The 19,739-nt window shown below is 41.0% G+C and overlaps 1 protein-coding gene across 3 annotated transcripts in view; it reads right to left on the bottom strand.

The window, feature by feature from the left end:
* Positions 1-2,420: 2,420 nt before the first annotated feature.
* Positions 2,421-19,739, bottom strand: part of cep76 (centrosomal protein 76) — a 29,154-nt gene continuing 11,835 nt past the window's right edge. For all 3 annotated transcript variants that reach the window (XM_037677181.1, XM_037677182.1, XM_037677183.1), the window contains exons 9-13: positions 18,550-18,716; positions 14,966-15,125; positions 9,136-9,309; positions 7,711-7,928; positions 2,421-2,559 (exon numbers count right to left, since the gene is read on the bottom strand). In XM_037677181.1, coding sequence (XP_037533109.1) covers positions 2,421-2,559; positions 7,711-7,928; positions 9,136-9,309; positions 14,966-15,125; positions 18,550-18,716 — 858 coding nt within the window. The remainder of the gene's footprint in view (positions 2,560-7,710; positions 7,929-9,135; positions 9,310-14,965; positions 15,126-18,549; positions 18,717-19,739) is intronic.

Below are 19,739 nucleotides of genomic sequence, written 5' to 3'. Positions count from 1 at the left end.
ACACAGCTCAGTATCAGTAGTTCACTAAAACACAGCTCAGTATCAGTGAACTGCATAAAGTACAAGTTGTGTCTGAGTAAACGGAGCCGCTCCAGCGCTCATTCATTGCGTCACGCTGCCATCTGGTGGTAGACCCAAGAATTACACCTTTATTCAGTCATTACAATACTGTACAGACGATTATTTACTCAAATTATTTTCAAGATGCTCATTATAAAAGGTTAAAAATTTTTTAATATTTGTTAAAAAAATCTACAAATACACACGTAGCTGATAAGACACTTTTATTTACCCACATCAAGTTTACAGAACAGTGTAACATGTTGGAAAGTGTGTACCTTTAGTGCAAACTTCTGTTAAAAATGTTTTAATCCAAACTGTAACTATTAGTGTCTCATTCAGATGTGTACAAGTTTTAGGTATTATTGTCTCTGCTAAAAAACAAAAAAAAAAAAAAAAACGTTTTATGAGGCTACCGTCTGACTCCAGCTGTTTCTACTGATGCCAGATGAGCTCCGCAGGTTGGAGTCGTGACCATTTCCTTTCATTTCCACCAGAGATTTTCACTGGACTGAGATCTGGACTTCTTGCAGGCCATGCTGTTGATGTTACAGTGCCTATAAAAAAACTTCCTCGGATGCTTTTATTGCTGCCACGAACCACTCAGCTTTAATATAAACTGGCCTTCAAATAATCAAAACAATTACATTAAAATGTGTATTAGAAAATAAGTTATTGCATAAATGCTCAGTTTAGACAAAGGCACTGTTGTATAAAATTCAAAATAGATCTCATCTAGCACGTCTAAATATTCTAGAGCATCTCTAATAAGATGTTTCCTCAACAGTCTCTTCTATCTCCTCTGCTGAAGCTCGTCACTCCTCCAGAGTGGAGCACTGAGCACCAGGAATAAACAAAGTGCATCAGGAAGAAAGCCCCACCATGAACTGCTCAGTGAATGCCTCAGGCAGCAGAAACACATCGTTGAAGAGAAACAAGAACATCATGAAAAATAATCCCCTGCACGGCATGTAGCACTGGCAGACTGAGGAAGTGGCTGATATCAACCAGTCCTACCAGTGGCTACCATACTGCACAGAACCCTCGGGCTCCAAGGCCTCTAGTAGATGATCATATTTATGTATTCATGTCAAATCATTCAGTAACCTCTCGACACCTTTCAAACAGACCAGGTTGACACCTTATTATGTAAAACATGTTTTTTTCCAAATATTCAGTCACTGGTCGATGCTGCCAGCCCGTGTTGAACAGGCCGTGTGGCTCGTTGGTTCTTCAGCAGCTCACGGCAGCTGCAAGTGTCTCGTTCAGCCAGAGTGGAAACATGCCATCTACAACTGCACTTCCTCAAATCATAGACTATATTAATTCATAAACTTGAGTCATAAATTTGAACCGTGGTTTGCAGGCAGAGCAGTTCAGTGCACCTGCCACCACCACTTTTATTGAGCCTGTAGCTTATTTACCTTATTTACATCGTTGCTGTCAAACTTACGGTTTTTAATGTTTATCATAAAACATTTACAAAGTCACTCAGTTTGAGGCGTTTGACCCAATTTTCCAGTGCTTCCTACTTTTTAACTCCTGACTTTGTCCTGCCCTGTTTGACTCATTAACAGACATTAAAAATAAGAGAATATTCATTTAGCTCTGGTCCTGGTAATCCATTTTCAACCAGACCAGGAATTCTCCCAGTGATCCCAACCAGCCACTCCAGGTCTGTATGCATCTGACCTTTGGCCTTTTTTAGTGGAGGTGGGCGGAGCTTCTGTGCAATCATGATGGAGGACAGTCGGATGCTAGGTAGGTGACTAAATGGCACTGGGTGTGAACGCAGCAGTAAAAATTAACGCATGCATGGATTCTTATACTCACCTGAAAATCAGAGCATGTGGTGAAAGTTGAGACCATGAGATGACAGCTCTAATTTGTAACAAGGATTTTACTTGCTTTGATAAAAAGTTTATTTTGCACGACAAATTATGAAAATGAAGTGCTTTAAAAACTGAGAAAAACAATTGTGTTTAGTCTAGTGATATTAATATCCAGTCTTTAATGCACCTGAACACACATTTACTGACACAAAGAAAAGTACAAAGGTGGAGTCAAGTGGAAAAAGCTTTTAATAATGGTTATAAAGACGTGTAACATCAATTGGACAAATTGTTTATTTGTAAAAATAAATAGTGCATTTATAGATATGTACAGATGAACATTCGACTGATTTAAAGGAAATTAAAAGGCTGAGCGTCAGAGCTACAAACACGTCCTCGTAACTTCCTGCCGTTCAGCTTCACTGTGCTTCAGGCGGTCGTTGAGCCGGGACGTCTCTGTGGCGTCTGAGGCGTGGAACGATTCCTGCGGCCCATGAGCAACATCCACTGGTTGTTTCTGTCCTTCGGTCAGAGTATAGACCAGTATTTACATGCAAACATGAGCCACACTGCACATGCGTTCTCAGGATATACAAACACCCGAACACGCACAGCAAGCCTCACGTGGTCGCCACGGCAACACACCACTTCCTCACAAAATGCAGACCTGTTAGAGGAAAACATAAAACAAAATCAAGACGTTAAAAGTATGTAGATTTTAATTTTCAAAGTAGGATTTTACTGCCGACAGGAAAGAAAATGAAGGAACTGTGTTTTTTTTTTTTTTCCAGGCACCAGTTCAGACCAGTGCACGGCACAGCAGCGCATGTTGACCACAACTCCAACCACCTGACCTCTGCTCTCCACCTGGCTGCTATCTGAGAGGGTGTTATCAGTCTAACATGCATGTTTTTGGTCTGTGGGAGGAAACCGGAGTACCTGGACAAAACTCGCACATGCACAGAGAACATGCAAACTCCACCCAGAAAGGCCCCTGACTGGGATTCGATCCTGTGATCTTTTCACTGACCGACGACAACTAACCACTGCACCAACATTAGGAAACTCTGACGTTAGAATTTTTAGTCAACGTGTTAATTTTTGTGAATGAACCTTTAAGGATTTTATACTCTGTAAGTCAACTGAGCTTCAGCCTTTTCAAACAACTGTGACGAACAGACAGCACCTGTTTCTGCTGCAGTACCTGCAGCCAACGAGGCCGACATGTTGCCAAGGCCCAACGACTTTAAAGCACTTCACATACTTCAAGCCAGCTGACAGGAGAAGGGACATTTTAGGAATAAATAAAGGAAAACTGTTTTTTAAAGTAGTAAATGTACTTTAAAGTTAAACAGTCTGTCTGCCACATTTTTAAGATAATACATATTTGATTACGGGCAGCACAGTGGCGCAACTGGTAGAGCTGCTGCCTCTCAGCGAGCAGGTCCCTGGTTCAAACCCCGGTCCAGGGGCCTTTCTGGGTGGAGTTTGCATGTTCTCTCCGTGCATGCGTGGGTTTTCTCCGGGTACTCCGGTTTCCTCCCACAGACCAAAAACATGCATGTTAGGTTGATTGGTAACTCTAAATTGTCCCTAGGTGTGAATGAGAGAGTGAATGTTTGTTTGTCTCGTTTGTCTCTATGTGTCCCTGTGATGGACTTGCGACCCGTCCAGGATGTACCCCGCCCCTCGCACAGTGATTGCTGGACATGGGCACCAGCGACCCCCGTGACCCAAAATGGAATAAACGGGTAAAGATAATGGATGGATGGATGGATGGATGGATGGATGGATGGATGGATGGAAGTTTGATTACTCTTTTGGACTAGAACATTTTTAGCCGCTACTTTTGTCTCACACCTTGTACCTTGCAGTTTATATGCAGGAGCGTCTTATTTATGTATATTTTTATATTTTATTTGAAGAGACTTCCTGCTGTCACTTTATAGCTTCCTGTCACCAACATTTTCCTTTGACAAGGCTGGGCACTCGTGGCTCCCAGTGTTAGTGACGCAGAGAGAACGCCCTCAGGTAATCACATATACGACTCTGGCTCACGGTTTCAAATACCCAACCATAACTCCACCCACTCTGTCATCATGTGACCAGAAGTCTAACCTGAATGACCAGTGAGGTGCTCTCGAGGACCATCCCCCAAGATAGACGTGAATTCATTTCTTCAGATCGTTCCCGTGTTGTTAGCGTATTTTGCGCTTCGTGCACAGACCTGTTCATTTGTTCAGCGATAATGAAAACACGCGGAGAATTTCTTATGACGCAGCTTTCATGTTAAAAGTGATCGGCTGTCGAGGAGGAAACAGCTGCAGCCCGTACGCATCAGCGTGTCCATGGTCAGGGATTAGAGACGCAAAAGCAGTCAGACGTCTGGTGCATGTTTTAATACAAGTTTTTTAATTCTTTCTGTGTCTGTAAATATGAATTTAAATACTGGGATCTCATTTTAAACGCACATCCAAACACCAAGCAGAGGAACAGAAAGGAGTCTTTCCCCCTCCACCTCCATCATGAGAGCACAGCAGCGTAGAAGTTGTCAGATTTATTTTTAAAGCTGTCAGTCAAGACATATTTAAATAAAAATGTAAAAAAAATTATTTCTGTGTACAGTAAATCAGTGTTTAAATACCAGTATCTCATTTAAGCTCAAACAGGGACATAGGAGAGGTCAGGGAGGGAGGGGCTCTTCCCCGTCCTGCCCATATGAACTCTTTGCTGAGCAGAAATCACGTCAAATTTATTTAGAAAGTACATTTAAAAACAGCAGTTGTTAACAAAAGGGTTTACCAATAAAAACCAATGGTACTAATTTAACACAAGGATACAAGGATTTGTATTGTCTATCACATCACATGTGGTACATGAGGTGGAACAAAACTATGTACAGGGTCCAGTTACAGCCAACAAAAATACAAATTGTAAAGAAAAACATTAGTAAGACCCGAGTCATGAACTAAGAATATACTACATTTACTAAACTAAGAATACACTAAGCTAAGAAATTAATGAATATTTACCGGATTATACCGTTACCATTTGACTTCCAATCCAGTAAATAATTTTAAAATAATTTCAGTTATGTAGGTGTTTGGCACCGTTCTGTCCACCATTGTGGTTTTGTTTCTTGTATACATATTTTATTTTAGTGATTTAAGGTTGCTCTAATTAAACCTTTACTTAAGAAGTCTGATCTTGACTCAGAAATTCTGGCCAACTATAGACCTATATCTAATGTAACTTTCATCTAAAAAATTCTAGAGAAAATAGTTGCAGGTCAGTTGCGTAAATATCTACAAATAAATAATCTGTTTGAAGAGTTTCAGTCAGGGTTTAGAGCTCATCATAGCACAGAAACAGCACTAGTAAAAGTCACTAATGATATTCTCATGGCCTCAGACAATGGACTTGTGTCATACTGGTCCTGTTAGACCTCAGTGCTGCATTTGATACAGTTGATCACAATATTTTACTACAGAGGCTTGAATATGATATTGGGTTCTAAAGTTAAAAATCTTGGTGTTATTTTTGATCAGGACATGTCTTTTATCCCCCACATTAAAAATGTTACTAGAACTGCCATCTTCCCCCTAAGTAATATCACTAAAATTAGAAACATCTAAAAATGATGCAGAAAAACTGGTTCATGCATTTGTCACATCTAGACTGGACTATTGCAATGGTTTATTATCTGGATGTCCAAATACTTCTTTAAAACGTCTTCAGTTGATCCAAAATGCTGCTGCCAGAGTCTTAACTGGAGTTAGTGGGAGAGATCATATTTCTCCAGTTTTAGCTTCTCTCCATTGGCTCCCTGTCAAATCCAGAATAGAATTCAAAATCTTACTTCTAACCTACAAAGCTCTCAACAACCTGGCTCCATCTTATATTACAGATCTTGTTGTTCCATATTTTACTAACAGAGCACTTCACTCTCAGACTGCAGGTTTACTTGTGGTTCCTAGAAATTACAAAAACAGAATGGGAGGCAGATCTTTCAGTTATCAGGCTCCTCTCTTGTGGAACCAACTTCCAATCTCTGTCCGTGAGGCTGACACATTATCCAGTTTTAAAACTAGGCTTAAGACTTTCCTTTTTGCTAAATCCTTTTAAAAGGGAGTTTTTCTTTCCACTGTCTCCACTGTGCTTGCTCAGGATGGGAGACTGTGACGAAGCCAAGATTCAACTTGTCTGCTGGATTCCTTAGATAGAGAACTTTACTAATTGGCTTTTATGTGTGAATGTTCCTGTAAAGTGCCCTGAGACAACTTTGTTGTGATTTGGTGCTTTATAAATAAACTGAATTGAATTGATTCAAGTGATGATCAGTGATCAATGTTGTTTCTCACCTTACTGACTTCGTCTATAAAATAAGAAAGAAAATGTTGGCAATCCTCATTTGAAGAGACAGGAACAATCAATCAGTGATTTAAAGTGTAATGCTTGTTTTGTGATTTGTACATCTGTGGGTTAGAATAAAGTTGAACCAAAGGCTGTGTCTCTTCTTTAAACATGTTTGAGGGAAATATTCCTGAGAGATCCAATTATTTAGTCTTTTTTGATTTTTCAGCTGAGTTAACTTTAATTAACAGATTATTTAATTAAGTCAAAGTGGAAACAGGAATTCATGATAAACCCAGCACCGTTTATTTATTTTTAATCTTCATTGATAATATTTTTTTAATTATACATAAAATGTTTTTTAACAAAAAGTTTCCACCCTCCGTCCCCGTCCTCCTGTCTGCCGGGGCTCGGGGTCTGGCCTCAAGTGTTTCCACGGGCCGGCAGCTCGTATGATCCTCTGCTGTGACTCCGCTCGCTCGAATTTTGTCGTTGGTCACCAAACACAAAAAACGCCTGGACTTCAGCATTAAACAGTGTTGTCATTATTGTTTTGAAAATATTAAAAATAGATCCAGCTGCTGCTCCACATTCCGGGAAATTGCAAATGGTGGATCAGTGAAAAGTTTCTGAGATCCAGTGACTCCTCCCCCTGACCAATCAGTGTCCTGCATTCACGTTTCGGTCCGGTCTCAGTTCGCACGGTCCCACCAGAGAAGCAGGGACCAAACAAGATCCCGAATCAGCCTCGAATCAGCTAAAAAAGTACTGTGGAATAGCGATTTTTCCGTGAAGGGATGAGTGGAGTCGGGGGCTCGGTAGGAGCAGTGCAAATGGGGCATAAGGGTAAGTTGAAAGCAAGCCATAGTCTGTGAGCACCTTCTGCTGGCTGTTTCGTGTATTACAAGAAAGCTGCACACAGTCGGAGCAGACTGGGCACAGATTCTGAACAGTGGATGCCCACAGCTTAATAACTGGAGCGTCCTTAATGGACAAAATTATGATTTATCTTATATTTAATAAGTGCAGCTTAGACACAGATGCGTTCTAAAGTCAGAGAATTACGGTAGTTTTTCTATGCCTGAATGGCATTTGACTGAATCCTAGCAAAAAAAAAAAAAATTCTCTCCAGTTCGCAGCAGTTCGCTTAGAACATGCTGAATAAAGATCGGAGCTACGTCTTATTTTGTTTTCCTGCAGTTGACTCTAAACCTTTTTTATACAAAATTTTGTGGTCAACTTCAAATGCCAAAGTTAACTACTAAATTTGTGAATTATCATTTTTGGGGAAATTAGTCAAACGAAATAATAAATTAATTGGTAAATTCTAAAAAAATTGTTGATATTGGCAGCCCTATATTGCTGATTGATCAAAAGAAAATTGAAGTTGACATCCCAGGCTAATTGACATCTTTTTTTCTAAACGCGTGCACCTGCTCTTCCTGTATGTAAAGGTTCTTCTCACCTGAGGCAGGTGGCAAAAGCTCTTCGGGCGTTGCGGTGCAGGAAGTGTATAGGAAAGCCTTTGAAGGTGTGTCCGTCTGGAACGGCCCTCCTCACTGCATCCTGGAACTCCTCGTTGCCGCAGGAGACTCCAGTGCAACGCTCCGTTTCATAAGCTGACAGGGCTGAGGACAGCAGGTAGGAGAGGTGGTCGTCCCACACTGTTGCCAGATCCAGATCCTGGGGAAGGTGGGACCATTAAATGCACTGCAAGCTTTAATTTTATACGAATATTTATATACACAAATCACACTTTTATATTCGTCAGCAACTTTATTGTTTTATTGTTTCTAGAGCACAACCGATATATCGGCAGGGCCGATATTTTAGGTCAGTATAAGTATTTGGGGACATTTCGTATCTGTGATAATTGGCACAATATGCACCAATATAAACACTTCTAATTTTAACCCCTAAAATGCTGGGAACGAGCCGTGTCCTTACTTGCACAAGACATAATTGTACAATGTATCCAGCAGAGGGCGTATGAAGACTACTTTCAAGTCATGGCCGTTCACTTTAACTTTCACTTTCAGCACAGATGAAGCAGGGAGCAACTAAATACTGTGTAGTGTATTTTGCTTAACAGAGCATGGTAAGTTTATTTTAACTGATCTGTAAAACAAATCAATAATAAATTCTCTTTAATCCTCCAACCTGCTTATCATTAGATATGCGACTCTCAAATTAGCAAGCTAACGTTTAGATAACCTAGCATAGACTATTACCTTGTAAAACTATATCCAGAACAATAACTCTAACGTTGAGATAAAAAAGGATCAGTGTTAGTAACATTATCTTTGTAGTCTTCAATGAAATTCATTGTCTGAAATCTTTACTTCTCTACAAAGAAAACTAAACGTTGCTGCTGTCAGTACTAATTAGACCTTCACATGACTGACTGTTTAAACAATGAACAGGAAGGGTGTTTCTCTCTTTAATTTACATTTATGTAACACACTTGATAACTTTATGGTGAATAGAGGAGGATATAAAATGTGAACACGTGTTAAGAAGACTGTTTCATGACTTCAAGTGTTGAAACAGGTTTAAGAGTAGCTGTTTAATCAGATTACTGGGAGTGGACAAAGCTAAAGAAAATTCAGCCTGTTATCGGCATTAGCCTTCCCCTCCCGAGATCATTAAGGACGATAGCCAAAATTTCCATATTGGTCAAGCTCTAATTGTTTCCATTAAATTTTTACAATATTTAAATTTTTGGTCCCATTTTTAGTTTCCATTAAAAAACATTAAAATGGGTGGATGGGTTTGCAGTTTTGACTTGTAAAAGTGCTCCCAGCAGGTTTTATTCCCAGCACACAACAGGAGAGATAAACCTTATCTGAAAACCTGCTGCATCCGCACCCACTCCACTTCCGTGTTTTACCTTCCTGTGTTCTGCAACCAAGTAGCGCATCTCCAGCTCCAGCTGGTTGCTGGCTGCAGCAGGATCCAGAGACGGGGCACAGAGAGGAGCCACAGGGGGCAATGACGTGGTGGAGCCCGGGGCACACACGGACTTCAGGGCATCTTCGCTCATCGCTTTCCAGCGTGACGAATTCTAAAGAAAAAAAGAAGGGGAATATGCTCAGATAGGCCCACTTTACTGTCCACCAGGAATTTGGTGTCTTTCTTCAGGGCAACATGACAGGACAGAAGTTGCTGATGAAACTGCTGCAGATGCAATTTTCCTGCCCACAAACTGGCTCCAGGCCTGATGATTGAAGACAGCAATCAACCAGCATCTCTGCTGCAGGCTGCCTTCGTCCTCCATTTGACCAAAAACAAGCTTGATTTGGTTAGATTTTCTTTGAGGCGCTGCTGTTATGCTGCATAATAGGTAGATCTTCACAGCAAGCCTTTTTCACAAATGAATAAAACAATTTTTGTTGGTTTTTCTACACACACGCACGCACGTGCACACACACACACACAAACCAGCTGATCTGTTTCAAAACATTTCTCATTTGTTGCTTCAAACATAAGAAAGTGGAGTGTTGACGTTAAGTTTTCCTCTGGTCTGCTCGGACCACCACATGTTGTTAGAGCCATGGCAAGTAAACTATAACTGTACTGCATAAATTCTTTACTTGAAGCCTTACAGCAGGGGTGCCCAATATGTTGACCGCGATCTACCAGTCGATCGTAAAGGTATTATGGGTAGATCACATGGTATTAAAAAAGATAGACGTCCGCCTATCATCCATCCTCACTATGAAATTTGTCACTTGAATGACATACAGGGCAGTGTTTAGACAACGTGAAACTGCAGCCCTTCTGCTGCGGTTCATCCGTTCATTTACAGACAACAGCACTCATTCTGAGTCAGAGTCAGAGTTTTACTTGTCAAACACATCACATGTGGTACATGTGGTGGAACGAAATTATGTACACAGGGTCCCAGTTACATCCAACAATAAAATGTAAAAAAAAAACATTAATAACATCTAAGATATGAACTAAGACAAACATTAACTAAAAATATACTAAGCACTAGTAGAACAAAAACAATACACAAACAGCAGCACGAACATGAGTCTGTGTGAGCAGATGAGCTCGAATGAACACAGCAACATGAAACAGATCAGCAGCAACATGAAACAGATCAGCAGCAACATTGAAACAGATCAGCAGCAACATGATGTGATTTTTCACAGTGATTATTCTGCTTAGAGATTCATGAGTCTAACAACTTCAGGGTAGAAGCTGTTCCTCAGTCTAGTGGTTCTACACTTAATGCTCCTCAACCTCCTTCCTGAGGGGAGTGGGGCAAAAAGTGTGTGTGCTGGGTGAGTGGGGTCCTTCATGATGCAGTAGTCCTCTTCCTGCATCTAGAGGTGTAGATGTCTGTGATGGTGGGGAGGCTGACTCCAACAGTCTTCTGTGCAGCCTTCACCACTCTCTGCAAAGCTTTCCTTTCTGCAGCTGTGCAGCCTCCATGCCACACGTTGATGCTGGAGCACAGGATGCTCTCCACTGCACACCTGTAGAAGGAGGTGAGGACTGAGCTTCCCAGACCAGCTCATCTCAGCCGCCTGAGGAAGTAGAGTCTCTGATGAGCTTTCTTGATCAGGCTGGTGGTGTTGTTGACCCAGCTGAGGTTGTTGTTCAGGTGCACACTGAAGTACTTGTAGCTGGAGACCACTTCCACCACTTAAACCTTTACTTAAGAAACATAACCTTGACTCAGAAATTCTGGCCAACTATAGACCTATATCTAATCTAACGTTCAACTCAAAAATTCTATAGAAACTAGTTGCAGGTCAGTTGTGTGAACATCTACAAAGAAATAATCTGTTTGAAGACTTTCAGTCAGGGTTTAGAGCTCATCATAGCACAGAAACAGCACTAGTAAAAGTCACTAATGATATTCTCATGGCCTCAGACAATGGACTTGTGTCTCTACTGGTCCTGTTAGACCTCAGTGCTGCATTTGATACAGTTCATCACAATATTTTACTACAGAGACTTGAATATGATATTGGGATTACAGGAACGGCTATAAAATGGTTTAAATCATATCAATCTGATAGATTCCAGTTTGTAAATGTAAATAATAAATCTTCTTCATACACCAACATTAGTCATGGAGTTCCTCAGGGTTCAGTGCTTGGACCAATACCCTTTCCTTTATATATGCTTTCATTAGGTAATGTTATTAAACAGCATGGGATAAATTTTCATTGTTATGATGATGACACAATTATATTTGTCCATGAAACACGATGAATCCAATCAGTTACTTAGACTACAAGCATGTCTTAAAGACATAAAAACCTGGATGACCCTTAATTTTCTGCTTTTGAACACAGACAAGACTGAGGTTGTGGTTTTTGGACCCAAGCATTTTAGGAATACATTTTTCAGTCTCCAAATACTTCTTTAAAGAGTCTTCAGTTGATCCAAAATTCTGCTGCCAGAGTCTTAACTATAGGATTAATCAAAAAGGAAAGTCTTAAGCCCAGTCTTAAAACTGGATAATGTGTCAGCCTCACAGACGGAGAATAGAAGTTGGTTCCACAAGAGAGGACCCGGATAACTGAAAGATCTGCCTCATATTCTGCTTTTGGAAATTCTAGGAACCACAAATATACCTGCAGTCTGAGAGCGAAGTGCTCTGTTAGGAAAATATGGAACAATAAGATCTTTAGCATAAGATGGAGCTAGGTTGTTGAGAGCTTTTGTAGGTTAGAAGTAAGATTTTGAATGCTATTCTGGATTTGACAGGGAGCCATTGGAGAGAAGCTAAAACTGGAGAGTTATGATCTCTCCAACTAACTCTCGAACAGTGAATGGCTGGACTTTGGCTTGGCACCAGTGACCCCAGCGACCCAAAAAGGGAAAAAAGCAAGTTAATATGATAGATGGATGGATGGAATTATTAACCTCCCATTTCCTGGCTGAGCCAAGTAACAGGGAGCTTGTTACATAAGAACATTTGATTAAATACTTCCTAAACATTTTTTTAACAGACTACCTTTTTTAGACTATTTGCGTAAACAATTACTAAAAAGTTTATTACAGTTTAATGGTACCCTCTTTTTATGTATTTTTGTTAACAAACAAAAAAGTTGAAACAATGAATCACCCAGTTGTTACAAACCCTAACTGTATACAGTAGTCCCTCGTTTATTGCGGGGTTTACGTTCCGGACAGTGAGTGAGTAAGTGAAAAACCGCGAAGTACGGATGTTATAATAATTTTAGTACCACACTTGCCGCCGTAGACGTTGCACCGGGCGGCTGTGGCTGAGTGGTTAGAGCAGCCGTCCTCCAGTGCAAGAGTTGGGGGTTCAAATCCACCAGCAGTCACATGCTGAAGTGTCCATGGGCAAGACACTGAACCCCTCATTGCCTCTGATGTGTGTCCCATCAGTGTATGAATGTGATAAAGCACAGATTAGTCTCTTTAGAATGACTTGTTGTTTTGTAGATCTAGTAGAGTGCTGTATGAACGGGTAAATGAGGACACAGATTGTTGTGTAAAGCACTTTGAGTATCTTGATCAGATAGAAAGGCGCTATATAAGTACAGTCCATTTACCATTTACCGCCCTATAATTCGCATCAGTCCAAATATGTCTAATAAACTGGAAAAATCCATAAATATGTCGCTTCGCCTTATTAGTCGCATTTATTATGTGTCACTGCTGACATGTTGCGTTTGTTACGTGTCACCACTGACGACCCGGAAATGTGGACTGGTGTTGTGCTAAAAATTGATTGGCTGCCAAATGGCGGCTATGGGAGCGTGCATAGGAGGACTTTAACAAGAATTCAACTAGATTAACACTTAAAAACAATTTTTTGTTTGCTCGACATTATAGTAAAGGTGTGTCTCAGTTTAACTTTTCCTTAATAAATGCACTTTAACGGTCAAATCAGCTGCATTTCTCCTGGGCGGCGTGGTGAAATGGTATTTATGTATATATAAAGGCATTTTAAACCCCACACTCTTGCAATGTTCTAAACAATGTTTTAAACTCTAAACGCTCTAAAAAAGCACAGCATATTATGATCTCTGCTCTTGGCCACCTGCCAGCGCTCTTAGCCACGCCCACTTTCCCAGTGCAATCACACTCGTGCTCATAACTTGTGTCGCTCCCAATCTCCGTCCTTCTGTGTAAATAAACAATTTAAATTTAAATATTGTAATAGTTTAAATAAACAATCCATGCCACATGAGCAGCATGGATTGTTCATTTAAAACAATCACGCGCGACCTGAACCGACTCTTTAGTCTCCTTCGGCGAGCAGGCCAGGCTACCGAGAAATGTCCCGGTGCTCCCAGTGGCCAGTCCACCCACTCCTGCTGCAGCAGGTGCTAAATCATTTAAAATCATTTATTTTAAATGATTTAGCATCTGTGCGCCAAGATTTTTTTTTTTTCTTTTGTGCACTGCACACTTTAAGTGCTCCCCAGTCTATGCCAGATTGTCTGATTGCCTCGTACTTGAAGTAATCCAGAGGTTTTGTTTCTACTCTGTTCCTGACCCACTTCATTACACGGATTCCTTCCCTTTGCCTCCCCAAGATGGATTCTTCTGCCCATCGGATATCTGGACCTCGACTTCTGCTCTGCCTTCAGACCACTGATTCCAGCTAAACCCCTTGGATAAGTTGTGCTTTCCTGCCTCTATGTGAATGACCCACACCTGTACTGTTGACCACACGCTCAGACCCCAGACTCTAGGAGCTGAGCTCTCAGAACTAAGCTCCACATTCTGAAGAGAGCGTTTGTCGGACCTTACAGGTTACGCTCATGTACCCTGTGATCCATCCAAACTTCCTTTCCCTCTGACATCATCGCAGCTTCGGCTTCTCCACCTGTGACCGAGTTCTTCAGAGTCACAGCTGACCTTCTCCTCCTGATAAAACTTTAAATAAATATTTTTGTTCACTCATATAAAAATTCAACCTTTAGACAGCTTAAATAAACTTAGGAAAATAAACTACTACTTACTACTTGTACTAATATTCCTACTTTGCAGTTGTTCACTTATTGCGGGGCTTCAGGGTACGCATCCCCCGTGATAAACGAGGAACTACTGTAATGTATAAGACAGTTTTAAAAAGCCACCATAGCCAATCAGTAAGGACCATGTACACTGTAGAATCAGGACACAGACTCAATGATACTAGATTATATATTATATGTATGTAAATGTTAATACATGTACACATCAAAACCTCAAAAACTTCTTTCAGTCAGTGTTCTTCTGTCAGTGTTCAAATTCCCCGTGTGTCTGGAAAATATTAAAGTAATTTTCCACGTTTTGCCTGATTTCCAGAGTCACGGGAATCCTGACAGTGTTCCTATCCACATCAAAGGTTTTATATTATTATGCTTAAGTAAAGTTAAATAAAGAAGCTTTTGTTGTGACTTTACTGTGAATCACCTATCTATAATGTTAAATATTAGAGTTTAAAATTATGGCAGTCGTGGGGAAAAGAAAGTCCACCCTCTTTCAAGTCCAAGATTTAATATCTCAAGACACACTAAAAATGATCCAATCTATATCAGGTTCTAAAAATCTAACCTCAAGTGTATAAAAACACACAACTGATTCATTCCACCATGTCAATATTCATTAAACAAAAACAAAATGGAAAAATTGTGAGTGAAAAACTCAGTATGGCACATAAAATTGAAGTTAAATGAATTCAATCGACGTGACAAGAGTCCAAGTCCTTGGGTGTTTAGGGTACATTTGCCTACCTGGAAGTCAAAAACACAGAGCTCCACAGCATCCGAGGGCTGGCAGTTTGCCAGGAAGCTCTGATGGTTGAAGACGCAGCCCACGGTGCGGTAAGGAGACGAGGGTTTGGGCTGAGTGGTGAGAGGAGGGGCATCTGGATCAATGGCCTGGTGCAGATATCTGATCACACATATTGAAAATGGATCAAAATCAGACCCAACAAAAACATGCTATATTTAAATACACACACACAGCAAGCTGGATGCAAATATATAAGAGCCCTTTTGTAAATTTGTTCTGTGGCCCTGCTGTGGATGAGTCAACACGAGCGCACGGATCAGCATGCCTGTGCACGTGACTTTAAAGACTTTCTTCTCACTCCAGATTCACAAATGTAAGGCTGGTGAAAAGCAAAAACATCTGATTAAAACAATTCTTTATAAAAGTAGTTTACCTCCATACTTTTACAGTATTTTTTTTTCTTTAGGAGAAGAATAATGTACCCATATTGGGTAGTTTACTTCAGCTGTACATTCTATTAAATTAACTTTTTGGGTATCCAATAACATTGATGTAACCAAATGTGGTCTACAATAAAGGTGAAGAGCTATTGTGCAGAGTCAGACATACGTTGTTCCACAAACTGCAGTAAATCTGGTAAGGACCAAATGTCCCTGCTTTAACCAACCTTGAACGCAGCATTACCTTTGTGAATTGACCTTTTTAAAGTTATTAATGTGCATGTACCAAGTCAGCATTTTACAGTGCTTTGGGGTCTAGATATGCTTACTTCTGGTTTGTTGAAATACACTTGGTCTATACAGTGTTCATATCTACATATGTTTTAGCTGTGCTCTGGTCATTCTAACACCCAGGAACATTGCATGTTGCTATCCCAACGTACAATACCAATAAAACTAATTTATAAATACAGCTGTAAACAACAGTCAATAAAAAAAGCAGGTGTAAAGAACCAAAACTAAAGAGACTAATGTCGACTGGAAATAACTAGGAACCTATCTGGGGTCATGGTGCCTGATTTTACACATGCACATTGTTAACTGTAAAAAAGGTCAGTCTGGTGCATGACCAAAGTCACAAAAATCACATACGGTACATGGACAAGTGGATCTGTACAGAAACACTTGTGCATTTGTGAATTGCTGTAACTGCAACAAGGTAAAGGTGGGAGTACATCAAGGACTGCCTCTGAGCCCCTTTTTGTTTACTCTGGTGATGGACCAACAACGTTCAGCAGGAATCTCTGTGGACTATGATGTTTACAGATGGCATGGTGATCTGTGGTGAGAATATCGTACAGGTGGAAGAGAACATGGAGAGGTGGAGGTATGCACTTGAAAGAGGAGGAATGTCAGCAGAAGACAGAGTACATGTGTGTGAATGAGAGGGAGGAGGTGGAACAGTGAGGATACAAGGAGCAGAGGTCACAAAGGTGCAGGACTTCAAGTACTTGGGGTCCACTGTCCAGGAAAATGGAGAGTGTGGTAAAGAGGTGAAGAAGAGTCCAGGCAGGATTCAATTCAATTCAATTCAAAAATACTTTATTAATCACAAAGGGAAATTATTTGTTGTTGTAACTCGTTATCCTCATTTCATTAAGAGATGTTATAGATACTGATGGCTGTAGACAGGAAGGATCTCTTGTAAAGGTCCATCCCACAGTGGATCCTAAGAAACTGGCTGCAGATGCTATCCGATCAGTACGCCCAGACTCGGCTGTCCTCTCGGTTCCCTCGGGCTGTAGGACCGCCCGAATGCTGGGCAGAACTCCTCCCAGAGCGATGGTCACTCCTCGTCTGCAGAGCTCCTTGTCACTGCGGACAGCCAACTGGTAGGTGCTGAGGGACGATCCTGTCCTTCCGCTGTCATGAGCCGTGTTTCCTGCTAGTTCCAAGATCTCAGTGGTCAGACACTCGAGCACAGCTGGCAGGTTGATGAGAATGCGTCCACAGAACATCCTTTTCAACTCATTTGAGATTTGTGGCTGTGGTTAAGATATTATTTGAGCTTTTGAGATGTTCATCAGCTGCTGTTGTTGTAGAAAACTGCCTTGTTGCCATGGTTACGCATCATAACAAATGTCCAAAACTAAAAAAGTTTCAGTAAAAATCCTTCCAGCTGCACAGCATCTGATACCAGAGGAAACAATCATCCAAAAAATGTGATTTACATCCAGAAAAACAGGAATTAAAGTTTCCAAAAGCAAAATCTCAGAATGAAAGTAACAGAGCTGCTCCAACATGCAGCCACCTTGAGCAGCGCAATTCTGGAATTTGATGGATTTGTAACAAGAGTGGCAGCAGATATCAAAGGAAAAGTTTACAAGACAGTGGTGATATCAGCTATGTTGTATGGTCTGGAGACAGAGACATGGACAAAAAGACATGATAAAGAACTGGAAGTGTCAGAAATGAAGATGTTGAGGTTCTTCTCAGGAGAGACAAGGCTGGATAAGATCAGGAATGAGATCATCAGAGGTACAGCACAGGTTGAGCAACTGGGAGATAAAGTCAGAGCGACCAGACTGAGATGGTTTGGACATGTCCAGAGGAGGGACAGTGGTTTGGACATGTCCAGAGGGGGGACAGTGGTTTGGACATGTCCAGAGGAGGGACAGTGGTTTGGACATGTCCAGAGGAGGGACAGTGGTTTGGACATGTCCACAGGAGGGACAGTGGGTATACTGGTAGAAGGATGTTAGAAATGCAGCTGCCAGGAAAAATACAAAGAGGAGATACAGCGTTTCCCCTAGTTAATTTGCCATGGCGGGGTGCTCATCTCATCCATGATTTTTGTTGACGGGGGGGACGGAGACATGTCTGAGAGCAGCTTGTACCAGGGGAGGGGGGGTTCAGCATGAGTGAAGGGGTGCCTTTAGCTTTTTAGCTAGAGAACCTGTATTGTGCACTGCTAGCTTAGTGCGACACATTTGAGTTGTGTGCTGTTTATACAGACAGTTTTTGAGTGTGGGGGGGGCGGGGGGGGGGGGGGGGTGTTCAGCTTGAGAGAAGATGTGAGCGCTGCCTATAGCTTTTTAGCTAGAGAACCTGTATTTCGCGCCACTAGCTTAGTGCTAAGTCAGTGCCAGTTGGTGGGGGGGGGGGGGGGGGGACAAGTTCAGTTTGGTAGGCGGGGTGCTCAGTTCTGCTGACGGGGTGGGGCACCGCGCTTGCATAATGGTAGGGGAAACACAGATATATGGATGCAGTTAGAGGACATGGAGGTAGATGGAACAAGGAAGAGCCGAATGTAAAAGAAGATTTGTGAATCACTGTACGCTGTCGGGATCTTGTTGTGTACATACAAATAATTCATACACATTTGTGAATTATTCTGAGACTAAACTATTGTCACACTTAAACAGTATTTTGATTTTAGGAGTCACAATAAATCTTAGACTTTAGAATCATTTCTAGGAAAAACATAAAAATAATAAGATGTTTTCCTGATACAATTCTTATTTTTTAAGCAGTTTTAATACATTCTGTACAAGATTTAGTCCAATACAAAAACAGATCAGGGTTACTGAGTGTTACACACATCTGTATAAAATATTAAATAAAATAAAGAAATTAAGTTGAACCTATGTGCCGTCAGACTCTCCCAAAACGTGATGCTCCCATCAGTGCCCCTGGTCAGGACCCAGGCATGTGGCACACCCTTGGCTTTGGTGCCCACACACACATAGGCATCCAGACCAAAGCCCAGCAGGAGGCTGCACAGAAGAGTAGCATGGTCCTCACAGTCTCCCTGGCAGAAGGAAAACAATGATGGGTAAGGCGCCGCAAACACGTTAAAAAGTTGTAAAACTTATGACAACTATAAGGCTATTCAGATCTGTTGCTAATTCCATCCTGAGCAAATGCACTGCATTCAGATATAGATAAATACAGGTGTGAACACCTCCATGTGAACTGATAATCTTTACTTAGGGGTCTAGAGTCCTTTCATCCACATAAGTTTTATAGTTACTGAACTGATGTGACCCCTCACAAGCAGCAGAGATACGCCCTGGATGTTTCTAAATAAAAGAAATAGCTGTGGGCTGACAAAAATAAAACACAACCATCCTTGAGAATATTCTGAAATCTGGCTTTTTGTTTGTTCAGTTAAATGTGTTAATGAACTATTTATCAAATAAAAATGTCTGTCTGTTAACCAGAGTGGATTAGTAAGACTAATAAAGATGTGATAAATGATTGTGAGCTGTGTTAATGTTAAAATAATAATGTTTTTAGTTTTTACAGGACCAGCTGATGTCCTGTTTGTTGTTTACTGACAGTCACCTGTGTGACCTGTCTGTGTGTGTCTGCATACAGAGTGTTTAATTCACATCTGATTGTAAAACCATTTGAGTTTGTCTTTACTGCCAGGTGGAGTCTGTCAGTCAGAGCTGATGGAGGAAAACCTGCCTCCTACTTTGTGTCTGGACTTCAATAAACCACCGGAGAAGAGACGCTGGATCCTCAGAAGGATTGAAAACAGTGACGAGAACATCAGGTCTGATTTCAGGTGTATGGAGGTCACAGCTTCATAGTATTTGTTCGTCTTCAGGTTTATGATTTTCTCTGTAATGAACCCAAACTCAGTGATGGAGGACTTTAAGACTTTGTCTGCTCTGTGTCTGATTTAAAGTCAATAAGATTGTGTCCCACCTCTTTTAACAAAACAAGACCGACCTTATTACTGTGAAGATACTGATACACCTCAGAAGAACCTAGTCAATGATGTAGCTAAATATGCTAGTAGATGTAGCTAAATATGCTAGTAGAT

The sequence above is a fragment of the Nematolebias whitei genome, chromosome 5, assembly GCF_014905685.2.
Source record: "Nematolebias whitei isolate Nwh7 chromosome 5, NemWhi1, whole genome shotgun sequence".
NCBI lineage: Eukaryota > Metazoa > Chordata > Actinopteri > Cyprinodontiformes > Rivulidae > Nematolebias > Nematolebias whitei.
The sequence above is the reverse complement of the archived record's forward strand: the minus strand, read 5'-3'. Positions and strand labels throughout refer to the sequence as shown.